The sequence below is a fragment of the Tachysurus vachellii genome, chromosome 12 (assembly GCF_030014155.1).
Source record: "Tachysurus vachellii isolate PV-2020 chromosome 12, HZAU_Pvac_v1, whole genome shotgun sequence".
NCBI lineage: Eukaryota > Metazoa > Chordata > Actinopteri > Siluriformes > Bagridae > Tachysurus > Tachysurus vachellii.
This window is the reverse complement of record NC_083471.1, coordinates 5,888,433-5,901,065: the sequence shown is the minus strand read 5'-3', so window position 1 is coordinate 5,901,065 and position 12,633 is coordinate 5,888,433. Positions and strand designations below refer to the sequence as shown.

General features: G+C 40.4%; 1 protein-coding gene across 1 annotated transcript in view; it reads left to right on the top strand.

Annotated features, from left to right (window-relative positions):
• Positions 1 to 12,633, top strand: part of usta (uronyl 2-sulfotransferase a) — a 74,061-nt gene that overhangs the window by 38,166 nt on the left and 23,262 nt on the right. The window contains exon 2 of the mRNA XM_060884157.1: positions 2,232 to 2,275. Within this exon, the coding sequence (XP_060740140.1) occupies positions 2,232 to 2,275 (44 nt within the window). The remainder of the gene's footprint in view (positions 1 to 2,231; positions 2,276 to 12,633) is intronic.

The following is a 12,633-nucleotide window of genomic DNA, read 5'->3' as shown; positions in this document are numbered from 1 at the left end:
TTTATAAGACACACACATGCACATACTCACACACACACACACACTTTCTCACACAGATGGACACGCACACTATACTGTCTAACTAGTGACAGAATTGTATTTAATCTTTATAAGACACACACATGCACATACTCACACACACACACACACTTTCTCACACAGATGGACACACACTCTATACTGTCTAACTAGTGACAGAATTGTATTTAATCTTTATAAGACACACACATGCACATACTCACACACACACTTTCTCACACAGATGGCCACGCACACACTATACTGTCTAACTAGTGACAGAACTAACTAGTATTTAATCTTTATGTCATTCCTGCGAACATGTCCTGTGAACATGACATAACCTTTTGTGTGAGTGCAAAACACCAAAACCGCTCTGTCCTGAAAAGAAACATAACTGTTACAGAGAATTAAAACAAGCTAAACCACCATTATGTGTAAGCCCAGGTGTATGAGCTGTTACCATAGAAACAAGAACGATTCCATTGGTATCATTTGTAAAACATTATCCATACAATCTGACCAATCAGATTTGAGAATCAGTAAATATAGCAAGACCTCAGACTCGATTATGTTCGATAACATAACGTAATTATTTTAGTGTGTGTCTGTGTGCTGACAAAAATATTCAGAGATCTCGAGCCTACGTGCGTTCAGTCGGTCCATGTTGTTATTTTGACGTATCGACGTTTGCCGTGATGACATCACTTCACATACCACTGTAGCGAGAGCTGGCTTACTGAAGTGAAAGGTTGAACTTGTGGTTTATTTTACGTGCTTGTGCGAACCCACAGCGATACAAATCACATGAATTATTCCTACATTTCTACAAACGTTTTCAAATTATAACGGAACAGAACTACAGGATTTGTTTAAACGATTCTTAGAAACTCAGAAGACTCACGTGACCTCATGCTCCTGTTTAAAAAGCCAAAAATAATAACAAAAAATGAATAAAACATAATGTCCCATAACTGAGTGAGTTTTCGCTTTAAAACACGATTACACAAAACAAGAGCCGACGGTATGCAGGAATTCACCCGGTCAGCTCTAATATCCTGGGCCTTAGTTCACTATAACTCCGCCTCACACTCAGAAAGTTCTAGATGTGCTGAGAAGTATAACAACTCTGTGTTGCTGGATGAGTTATGGGTTCAGGAGAAGAAAAAGCGCCCTGTCTCGTTACTCTTAGCTGTTAGATGTTAGTGTTATCCTTTGAGTTTTGTGTGTGAAGAGAGGTTTAGTGTGTCATGATGTCCACATGCTCTCTCACACATACACACACACACACTCACACTCACTCACACTCACACACACACACTCACACACACATACACACACACACACTCACTCACACTCATACACACACACTCACACACACACACACACACACACACACACACACACACACACACACACACACACACTCACACTGTCTCTCACACACACACACTCAATCACTCACTCACACTCACACACAGTCACACTGTCTCACACACACACACACACTCACTCACACACACACTCACACTCACTCACACACTCACTCACACTCACTCACACTCACTCACACACAAACACACACACACACACTCACACTCACTCACTCACACACACACTCGCACTCACACACACATACACTCACTCACACACTCATGGACAGGCACAGACTTATACACACACTCATTCACTCACTCACACACACAATCTCTGACACACCCACACTTAATCACACACACATTCACTCTCAAACACACTCACTCACACATACTCGCGGACAGGCACACACACTCATTCACTCACTCACTCACAAACACACACACACTCACTCTCACTCACACACACATGCACTCATGCACACACACTCATTCACGCACACACATTCATTCACTCACACACACACTCTCTGACACACACACACTTATTCACACACATTTATTTACTCTCAAACACACTCGCGGACAGGCACACACTCATTCACTCACACATTCACGGACACACAGACACTCATTCACTCACACACATACTCTCACATACACACACACACACACACACACAATTTCAGTGTTATCTACTAAGTCATGCTTTTATCAGAGTTGGATTGTTGTTATGATAATTGGTTTATTTTTATTAAAGTCGTCCCTTTCGTATGCTTTAGTTAGTGTCAGGTTTTAAAAAAGTTTCTAATTTCTTTCTCTTCTTGCTCTTTCTAGGAGAATCCACATTTATGGATGATCACGGTCCCCCTCTCCCAAAGGTGAATCTCATAAACATACACACATTTCATACTCTTACATCATCTTAACTATGTATTATATAATATATTATAAATGATATTATTGTTTTAAATACACGATCAAATCGCTTTCATTCTTGTTCATATCTTGACAATTACATCACAGAAACATCTGATAAAACAAGTGTGAGATTTGACCCTGTTAAAAAAAGCCTAAGTGCACCATGTGGTTAGAGTTTTACATCAGTTATCAGTTAGTATACGTAGATATATACATACTATTATATACATGCTTTAATTAATCTACTTTTTTTTGTATTTAGAAATGCTATATGTTTATAGAACGTGAATTCTATAAAGAATGAAATCATGGGTCTACACACACACACACACACTTACATGGACACGTGCAACACACACACACACACACACACAGACACTTACATGTAAGGACACACTCTTACAGACACTCACACACACACAGATGGACACACACACTTATACACACGCACTTATACTGTACACACACACACTCACAGGGACACACACTCATACAGATGGACACACACATGGAAGGACACAAACACACTTTTACACGCACAAACACACACACACACACACACACTTTCCTTTCTAACTAGTGACAGAATTGTATTTAATCTTTATAAGACCACAAAAAATTACATACGTATATTTTTGTATTTGGAAATGCATGCTTTATAGATCTTGGTATGAAATTATGGGTATTTGTGTCTTGAGGACATTTCCTGACATTTCACACACACACACACAAACACATTTCCTGTAAAGGCAGGACAGCACTTTTTACCACTTTCCGGTGAAAAGAGTCATAGAGAAAATGAGGGCTAAATGGAGAGCATGAAAGACATGATCATGTGACTAAAGAGGAGAAGGAAATGTTCTGTCTGATCAGCACTAAAGCGAACAGCTCATTGTTAATGATAACCTTGAGATAACTGCATCTTTTTTTATTCTTAGTAAGCATCTTTATGCGGTTTTAACACTGCATCAGTATAAAGTATAAACAAATGAATTATTTTGTCTCCGCAAGTCTGTTAGAAGCTTAATCAGGACACTGTTGGCTTTCTGTGTGAGACGTATTACAGGACGAGTTTGAGCCCCCTGCTGGGTGAACAATTCCCACCTCAACAACTCCACAATATCACTGCTATTAAACTTTTCTGATTACTGCGACGATAAAAATTCCAGCTTGTTCCGGTTTTATAAAGACGAAAATCCAGCTTGTTCCGGTTTTATAAATCCTTCACATTTCCATCTATTCCATAATTCATCAGCAATGTTAAAGAAAGGAATGCAGAGTTACATTTATAGCATTTAGCAGACAGCTTTATCCAGAGTGACTTACGTTTTTATTTCAGTTTATACAACTAAGGGTTAAGGGCCTTGCTCAGGGGCCCAGCAGTGGCAGCTTAGTGGACATGGGGTTCGAAGCCATGACCTTTTGATCAGCAGTCCAACACCTTATACACTGAGCTACCACATCCCACATTCACAGCTAGTCACAGATCGTCGGAATTGACGTTGTGTTTTAGTGTCAAATCAAAACAAAATAAAACAGGCTCATTTATTTTATTGAACCCTTTTTTATGAGGACACGGGGACATTTTTAATCAGCGTAAATAAACGAATGATTTTATTGGCACAAGTCTGACGTAAAGTGAGTCAGGACTCTGTCGGCTTTCGGCGTGAGACGTGTGTTTTTTCCCTCTGTTGAAAACCTTACTCAGAATTTTAGCGGTTGAAGAGGAACGAGGACTTCGGGGGCGTCACAGAAAGCAGAAACGGGTTTGAAACATTTCTGTGGAAAAAACGAACAATTTTTGTATAAATATATTGTCCCTAGTAGGTTAAGGATAAACAGAAATACTGATGAAACACTACAAATTCTTAAAGCGCTGAGTGTGTATTTTCATACGAGCTTCAGTTTAACACCACTGTAGAGCGAGACACGACAGAGACATTCAATGATGTCTGGGGAAAGAAAGAAAAAAAGAGTTAAACACTCCCCTAATACTGCTGCAGTTGAGTCTGTAACATACTGTACTGTATGTCGTCGTACTCCGTGATCAAATGAGTGATTAATGGGTTTAATGCAGTCCCTCGTGTTTAGTTCTCGACCATTCGTCTGTTATTCTAAGAGGTGGTGGAAGAATTTATTTCTCTCTCACTCTCACACTCACACACACACACACACACAAACACACACACGTTATTGTGTAATGTAATGTTTAATTGAACAAAAAATTTAACATTTTCAAGAAGGGATGCCAATAGTACGGGAGTAGACTATACAGTTTTGACACTGAAGATTATTATATCTGACATTTAAAAAATAATTATATGACCACAATTACACACACACACACACATACATAGTTTAGACATTTCCGGAGTGTTGCTATTCAGGATATAGTGTGATGGACAGATTACTTAAAAAAGAAGGGATTGGAAACAGACAAAACATGTTTTAAGCTTTATTTCTTATTAAAGCTTATTACGCTCATGCGCCAGCAGTGAAACCAGCACCACAAAGCACTGGCAAGCTAACACCAAGTGTGTGTATGTGTGTGTGTGTGTGTGTGTGTGGAGATCTCTGTGAAATAGTCAGTAAAGCTATTAATCTCTGTTTCAAGATGCTTTGTCAAATTAGTTCCACTCAATTCTGTAAACACTTAAAAGGTTGTGTGGAAAAAAATCGGCCGAGACGAGAGACAGACGAACGGTTCTCTGATTAAGATTCAAGCGTGTTTAGCTAATGCAAGTTTTGGTTCACGCGCCAAAACAACGCTAGACAACGAAGAGCCTGTGTTAACAACAGCTGCTTAATAAAAGGCAGCACTGGTGGAGTCTAGATTCTGATCAGTAAGAAGGTGTTGATTTTAGATTCTAGACCGTGATCCGCAAGAAGGTGTTGATTTGAGATTCTCTTTCATCAGAAGGTATAGATTTTTGATTCTGATTGGGCAGAAGGTGTTGATTCTAGATTTTGATTGTGGGGCTGTGGTAGCCTAGTGGTTAAGGTGTTGGATTATGAATCGGAAGGTTGTGAGTTTGAATCGCAAGTCAATCAAGCTGCTGGGCCCCTGAGTAAGGCGCTTCAGTTGTATAAAATGAAATAAAAAGTTGCCTAATGCTGTAAATGTAATGTAATGAATGTGCAGAAGGTGTGGCTTCTAGATTCTGGTTGGGCCGTAAGGTGTTGCTACTAGATTCTGGTTGGGCTGAAGGTGTTGCTACTAGATTCTGGTTTGGGCCAAAAGTGTTGCTACTAGATTCTGGTTGGGCCAAAAGTGTTGCTACTAGATTCTGGTTGGGCCAAAAGTGTTGCTACTAGATTCTGGTTGGGCCAAAAGTGTTGCTACTAGATTCTGGCTGGGCCAAAAGTGTTGCTACTAGATTTTGGTTGGGCCAAAGGTGTTGCTTCAAGAGTCTGATTGTTCAGATGTTGATTCTTGATTTGGACTGGGCAGAAGTTTTTGATTCTAGATCCTAAATCCTTATTGTTCAGCAGATGTTAATAGTAGATTCCGATTGGGCAGACAGTATTGATTTTGGATTCAGATTGGTAAGAAGGTGTTGCTTTTAGATTCTGACCAGTCACAGGGGTCGATTCTAGATTCTAGTGTCTGAATGTTCAGATGATGTTGGGTCTAGATTCTGAATCAGCAGAAGTTAGGGATTCTGGATTCTGATTTGCAAAATGGTGGTTGATTAGTCAGATGGTGTTTATTCTAGGTTCAGGATTCCGATTGTTCAGAGGATGCTGATTCTAGATTCTGATTGTTTAGAAGTCATGATGCTAGATTCTCCACGTTACTGCATTACAGCGGGCGTGCAAATGTTGTCATGTCTTCAGCTACAGCAAATCTCAGAGGACCTTTTTGTAGTTTCTCGATAACAAGCTGGATTTGCCGTATTAATTTCATGACTGATGACATAAGAAGCACGTACAAAGGAGCAACAACCTATTGGATTTTCATGGAGGTTCAAAAACATCAACTAACTAACAAAAAAAAAAAAACAAAGGCGATGTTTAATTAATAAGAAATGTAAGTTTTGGCAAGTTGCCATGGCACGCTGTTCTAGAGAAATAATCAAGCAGCTGTTATATACTGCTTCAGTTCATTCCTTGTTTTTGTTATTTACTACTTTCAGGGGATTTCGTTTTTGTATTTGGCTGGTGCTAACTTTTTTTGATGCATTTTTGTTGCATTTTTTCATTTTTAGAGAACCCGAAAGGTGTTTCTGAACCTCTTACTGTTTCCTAATACATTTTATAGACATCCATGTACATTATTTTACTCCAACACTGACTAAAAGCTTTCTCTGAAATGGATTTTTTCGGCTCATTACTTGACTCAAGCCCAGATCTAGCAGTGGTTTACACTGTAAGGTGTCATTAACCTTTAATTAGATCTAATCACACATGCTCGGGCTTTGATATGCCACCCTGCCTGTGTTCAAACAGGAATAATGAAAGGCCAGTGTTGATCAGACTAAACTGCTTCAGACCCTAAATGACCCTGAAAACAGCACCGTATGAACTGTTCTACATGACATTTACACTGCTGTACTTCACAGCCAGTTTAAACTAATGTTTATAATGATTAAGTACCAAAATTGCCTATTTTAGTGATTAAGACTGATATCGGGGGGCATGGAAGCCTTTATTATTGCCACATATACACTCACTATCCACTTTATTAGGTACACCTTACTAGTACCGGTGTGGTCTTCTGCTGCTGTAGCCCATCCGCTTCAAGGTTTGACGTGTTGTGTGTTCAGAGATGCTCTTCTGCACACCTCGGTTGTAACGAGTGGTTATTTGAGTTCCTGTTGCCTTTCTATCAGCTCGAACCAGACTGGCCATTCTCCTCTGACCTCTGGCATCAACAAGGCATTTGCGCCCACAGAACTGGATATTTTCTCTTTTTCGGACCATTCTCTGTAAACCCTAGAGACGGTTGTGCGTGAAAATCCCAGTAGATCAGCAGTTTCTGAAATACTCAGACCAGCCCGTCTGGCACCAACAACCATGCCACGTTCAAAGTCACTTAAATCACCTTTCTTCCTCATTCTGACGCTCGGTTTGAACTGCAGCAGATCGTCTTGATCATGTCTACATGCCTAAATGCATTGAGTTGCTGCCATGTGATTGGCTGATTAGAAATTTGCATTAACAAGCAGTTGGACAGGTGAATTATTTTCTTCACATATCCCAACTGAGGAGGTTGGGGTCAGAGTGCAGGGGCAGCGATACAGTACCCCTAGAGCAGGGAGGGTTAATGGCTTTGCTCAATTGCCCAACAGTGGCAGCTTGAATCATGATCCTTCTATCAACAACCCAGAGCCTTAACCACTTGTGCCACCACTTCATATAGGTCTATAACTTAGAAAATAATTTTATGACTTATGAGTTTTGAGTTTCTGAGCCATATCATGGACCATCAGACAATTTTGTCTTTGGTATTTGTCCTAATGAGTGTGTGTGTGTGTGCGCCCTGCGATGGGTTGGCACTCCGTCCAGGGTGTATCCTGCCTTGATGCCCAATGACTGAGAGGCTCCCCGTGACCCGAGGTGATAAGCGGTAGAAAATGAGTGAGTGAGTGAGTATTTGTCCTATTTTTCAGTGTTGTATTCATTTTATTAACACAACACTGGATTTTCTTTAGACATTTTGCGTATCATGTAATTGTTCAACAATGAAACGAATCGTAAATAATCGGTTGTAATCGACTAATCAATGAAATTTATTTGTATAGCACATTTAACAATGGACATGGTCTCAAAGCAGTTTTACACAACAAAAGAAACCTAATACAAAATTAATTATTAGACTTCTATTTAAATGTGTTTGTATTTGTCCCTAATGAACAAGTCTGAGGTGACGCTGGCAAGGAAAAGATGGAAGAGGAAGAAACTCTCTTAGATGGAAGAGGAAGAAACCTTGAGAGGAACCAGAATCAAAAGGGAACCTCATCCTCATTTGGGTGACACTGGAGTGTGTAATTATAAATATACAGTCAGGCAATTGTGTAATGATGATGAGGTTGTTGTCCTCAAAGACCACATGTAGTTGGCATCTCCTCTTTGAATGTCCGAAATCTTCATGAAGCAGAACACAACTGGAGCTTGTAGATGCCTCTAGATGCCTCAGGATCTTCATAGGGTTGCCTCATCTCAATGAAGATCTGAAATCTTCATGACAAGGAACACAACTGGAGCTGGTCTGACAGATGTGTAAAAATTAGAACAGACTTTTTTATCTTTATGACTTTAACAGTATTTTTTTTCCCAAAATTTCATCTTGCCATTTCTTACAAACTAGCTAACTCTCCCCTACTCGAAGAAGATGAAGACGTAAACGCGCTTCCTCCGAGACACGTGATTTCAACCTCCACGCTTTGTTCCTACTGCGTTTGTTCCTATTGTTCCTAAGGCGCTAGGAGGACATGATTATCTACCCTCTTCCACATACTGCACATGTTGCTCTTATTGACAGGACAGAGTGTGTTCGCTTCCCACATTGACAGAACGATCTGTTTTGTTCTCTTGGTCTCACAGAAAGCTGTGATGTCATCGAGATACGAACTCACTAGGATACATTTCTATTATACATTTCTGCAATTGCACGTTTAGGATCGCTGTACGATCCAAGATGAAGGTGATAAACTGCACGTCGATTGACTCTGGGTAAAAGAGACACTTGATGGTAGAGTAAACAAAGTAACTCGAGTAAACAAATGTCCACCTAAGGCTGTTATCAGCACAGCTCCTGTTACTGAAACATAGACTGCCATTTACACATGTGGCACTCAGACATACACCCCCTCCACCACACACACACACACACACACACTCAAGCCAGACCACACACAAGCCCAAATCACATAGACTGCTCAGCCTGAGGCATGAAATTGGACTATGCTTGTGTTGCTCGTGTTAACTCTGGCATTGTGAATATCCTCCTGCGTTAAATAAAAACAAATAAACCAGGGTTAACGAGTCGCGGCTGCGGGAGAAGTCGCCGCTCCCGTTCTACACATTCCCTGGCCAACAAGTATGCAGATGTTTACAGATTTAACAAGATCCAATCTTTGCAACAGGACATGCTTACAGGTTGCAAGCCTCACACACTGTACACACATACACAGAATCACACCAGGATTTTCACACATCATGTACAGTAAGAACCTCAAGCTCTCAGATACAAACGGAAACACTTTTTTTTTTGGCATTTGGCTTTTACGTCAGAACTAACAAGTGCCACAAAAACTTTTCCGCATAAAAGAAATTAGATGTTTGATGCCTAATTCGACGTTTAAATATGGAACCCAGGGGCGTTTCAGAACATCCGAGACTCAAGATAAAAATATGACGGTTTGTTCAAACTTGTCAGTAAGAACTCTGTTTTTAAAGAGACTTCATTTCAGTGAATCTCCACAATATTTCCTCCACAATAGTCACATTTTTTTTAAAGGGAAGCAGACCAAACCTCCGCAGACAGGAAGTGCCTTTCTGTCTCAGGATTCCCTGTGTACGAATGTTTAAAGTGTTGTGTTAGTGTTGCGAGTTCCGGTTACCACCTTGAGGTGGGTTATTTTCAACCACATGTTTGGATGTGTTTTATTCCCATTATACAACATTATTTTGCCAACTTTTTGTATATGTTGTACATCTCTCAGTATATAGCTCATGTTGTGGAATGTCTGCGGTACAATGTGGTAGCTTAGCGGTTAAGGTGTTGGAAGGTTGTGAGTTCAAATCCCAGGTCCTCCAAGCCATCACTGCAGGGCCCCAGAGTAAGGCCCTTAATTGCATAAATTGTATAAATGAGATGAAACGGAAGGCGCTCTTAATAAGGCCATCTGCCATAAATGTAAGATTGTGATATCGCTCATCTATAAACATTTATTTGTGAAACGCTCGTCTCTCATTTTCACCTTTTTTGTTCACTCATTCACTCACTCATCTTCTACCGCTTATCCGAACTACCTCGGGTCACGGGGAGCCTGTGCCTATCTCAGGCGTCATCGGGCATCAAGGCAGGATACACCCTGGACGGAGTGCCAACCCATCGCAGGGCGCACACACACACTCTCATACACTCACGCAATCACACACTACGGACAATTTTCCAGAGATGCCAATCAACCTACCATGCATGTCTTTGGACCAGGGGAGGAAACCGGAGTACCCCGGAGGAAACCCCGAGGCAAGGGGAGAACATGCAAACTCCACACACACAAGGCGGAGGCGGGAATCGAACCCCCAACCCTGGAGGTGTGAGGTGAACGTGCTAACCACTAAGCCACCGTGACCCCCCCCTTCTTTTTGTTCAGCCTCATTTTTTCCCTTTCTGTTAAAGTTAATAACACAAAAATGTCACTTGCCGTGTTAGCAAGAAACCTGCAGCAAGAAATATCCTCTCAAGAATTTTCTCTCATGGCGGAAAAGTCTATAAAGCTTCACCAAGTCAGCAATGCTATTATTATTGTGTAGAGGATAGTTTTTAATAGTGTATGTGTTTATCCTAGTACAAGCACATATGCTTAATTATGGGCCCAAGCACTAAATTCTATAATCCTATTGTTTATTCCTTCTTCTTAACCTTCTTCTTTGTCTTCCGCGTCCTGAAAATGATAAACGCTCGATCGGCCTGATGAAGGAATTACATCTAATCTTTTGGTCCGTGGTCTCGCAATCTCATGGTCCACATTAACTTTAAGTCATACAATAAAAACACCCTTTTTCACTAATTTCTTGGGTTCTGCCAAGCAAAAAAGCCTTAGGAACCATTTAGTTCCACCCACTTAGAATCTGAGATGAGATGTATGTTATGTGAAATCTACTTTTGCAAACCAGTCCAAGGATCTTTGCCAAAAATCTTCTGAAAATTGGTGTCAAGCTACTAGAACATGACTAAAGAATATAGCATTCACATGCCAATGAATTCTAGTCTGATTTACTCAAAAGTCTGTAACTCATAAATGCTTGCATGTGTTTACAGGCCTATTAAACTCAAAATACTTGTTTAAAACGAGGTTCTGAAGATCGTCAGTGTCTGGGGTATGGCCAATGATGGGGTCAGGGTTCGGTTCATATTGTTTATTTTCTGGAACAGGAAGTTGAAAGGTTACAGCTGAAATTTAGTGTACTGCTTCATTGTGCTGATCTCTAATTGTTTTTTAACGATGACTGGGATTTTTCAAAAACATGGCTGTCGTCGGCCAATCAGATTCAAGCATTTCAGGCAAATATCACTGAGCTGTCATCATAAAACTTGATACATAGGTTTATCTGAAGTCTTTGCAAAGAGTGCATGGACCGCACAGATCACAGCTATTGTTTTCTAATTATTTTCTCTTATGCGTCATTTGCGTGCTTTAACGATAAAGATAATGTAACTGTAATACTACCAAGTGTATCAGGGAGGTTTGGGAGTGTGTGTTTGAGTGTGATGGGGGGGCTTCTGGATTTCTGGGGACCTTTGGTTGGTTATTTACTAAGGCAGTAAAAGGTCCTCCTAAGGATGTCAATACTAACATGTGTTTGTTTGTGTTTGTGTGTATGGAGTGTGTGGTGAGGAAATGTTCCAGTGAACATCCAGTCTGTGTTTATTAAAAGAAATAAACAATTGTGTAATCGACCAGGCTAAAAATTGTTAGATAGTGTAATGGCATAACGTACAGCTAGCTAGTTGTTTCTACGGTTTAAGCGACATTAAGCATTACATGATCACTACAAAAATTTAAGTCATTGGCCAACATTTCAGCAAGGAAATGTGGTGTTCTAACTTCACATCAAACGTAAAAGACGTTATTTGAGTCTGGCAATCGTCTACATTCAGTTTTTCTCACAGGAGACTTTTCTTTTGTAAGCTGGAGAATTGTAAAGCGGATTTTCTCTAGCGTTTATTCTATTCGGTTTTGACCAAATTTGCAAAATAGTTCTTTTTTTTTTTTTAACTGCTGTTGTGCTTCATTACTGCTGAGAAGAATCAGATCTTCAGCGTGATCTCCTCTCAGCTCTCAAAGGGAAAAAAAAGTTCAGTGTCAAGCTTTGATTGATTAGTTCTGGCGACGCCCCGAGAGGGAAGTGGAGGAAAGGGGAGAGGGACAGGGTTAGTCTGAGAGAGCAGGGACATGACAGCTGCATGAGGACAAGGTACCCTGTGTGTGTGTGTGTGTGTGTGTGTGTGTGTGTGTGTGTGTGTGTGTGTGTGTGTGTGTTTGTGTGTGTGTTTGTGTGTGTGTGTCTTTGAGGTATTCTGTAGACTTGAGACCTATTTTATATTTTAGGAGAGTGTCCAGTCAATCCTGACACACACTTACAC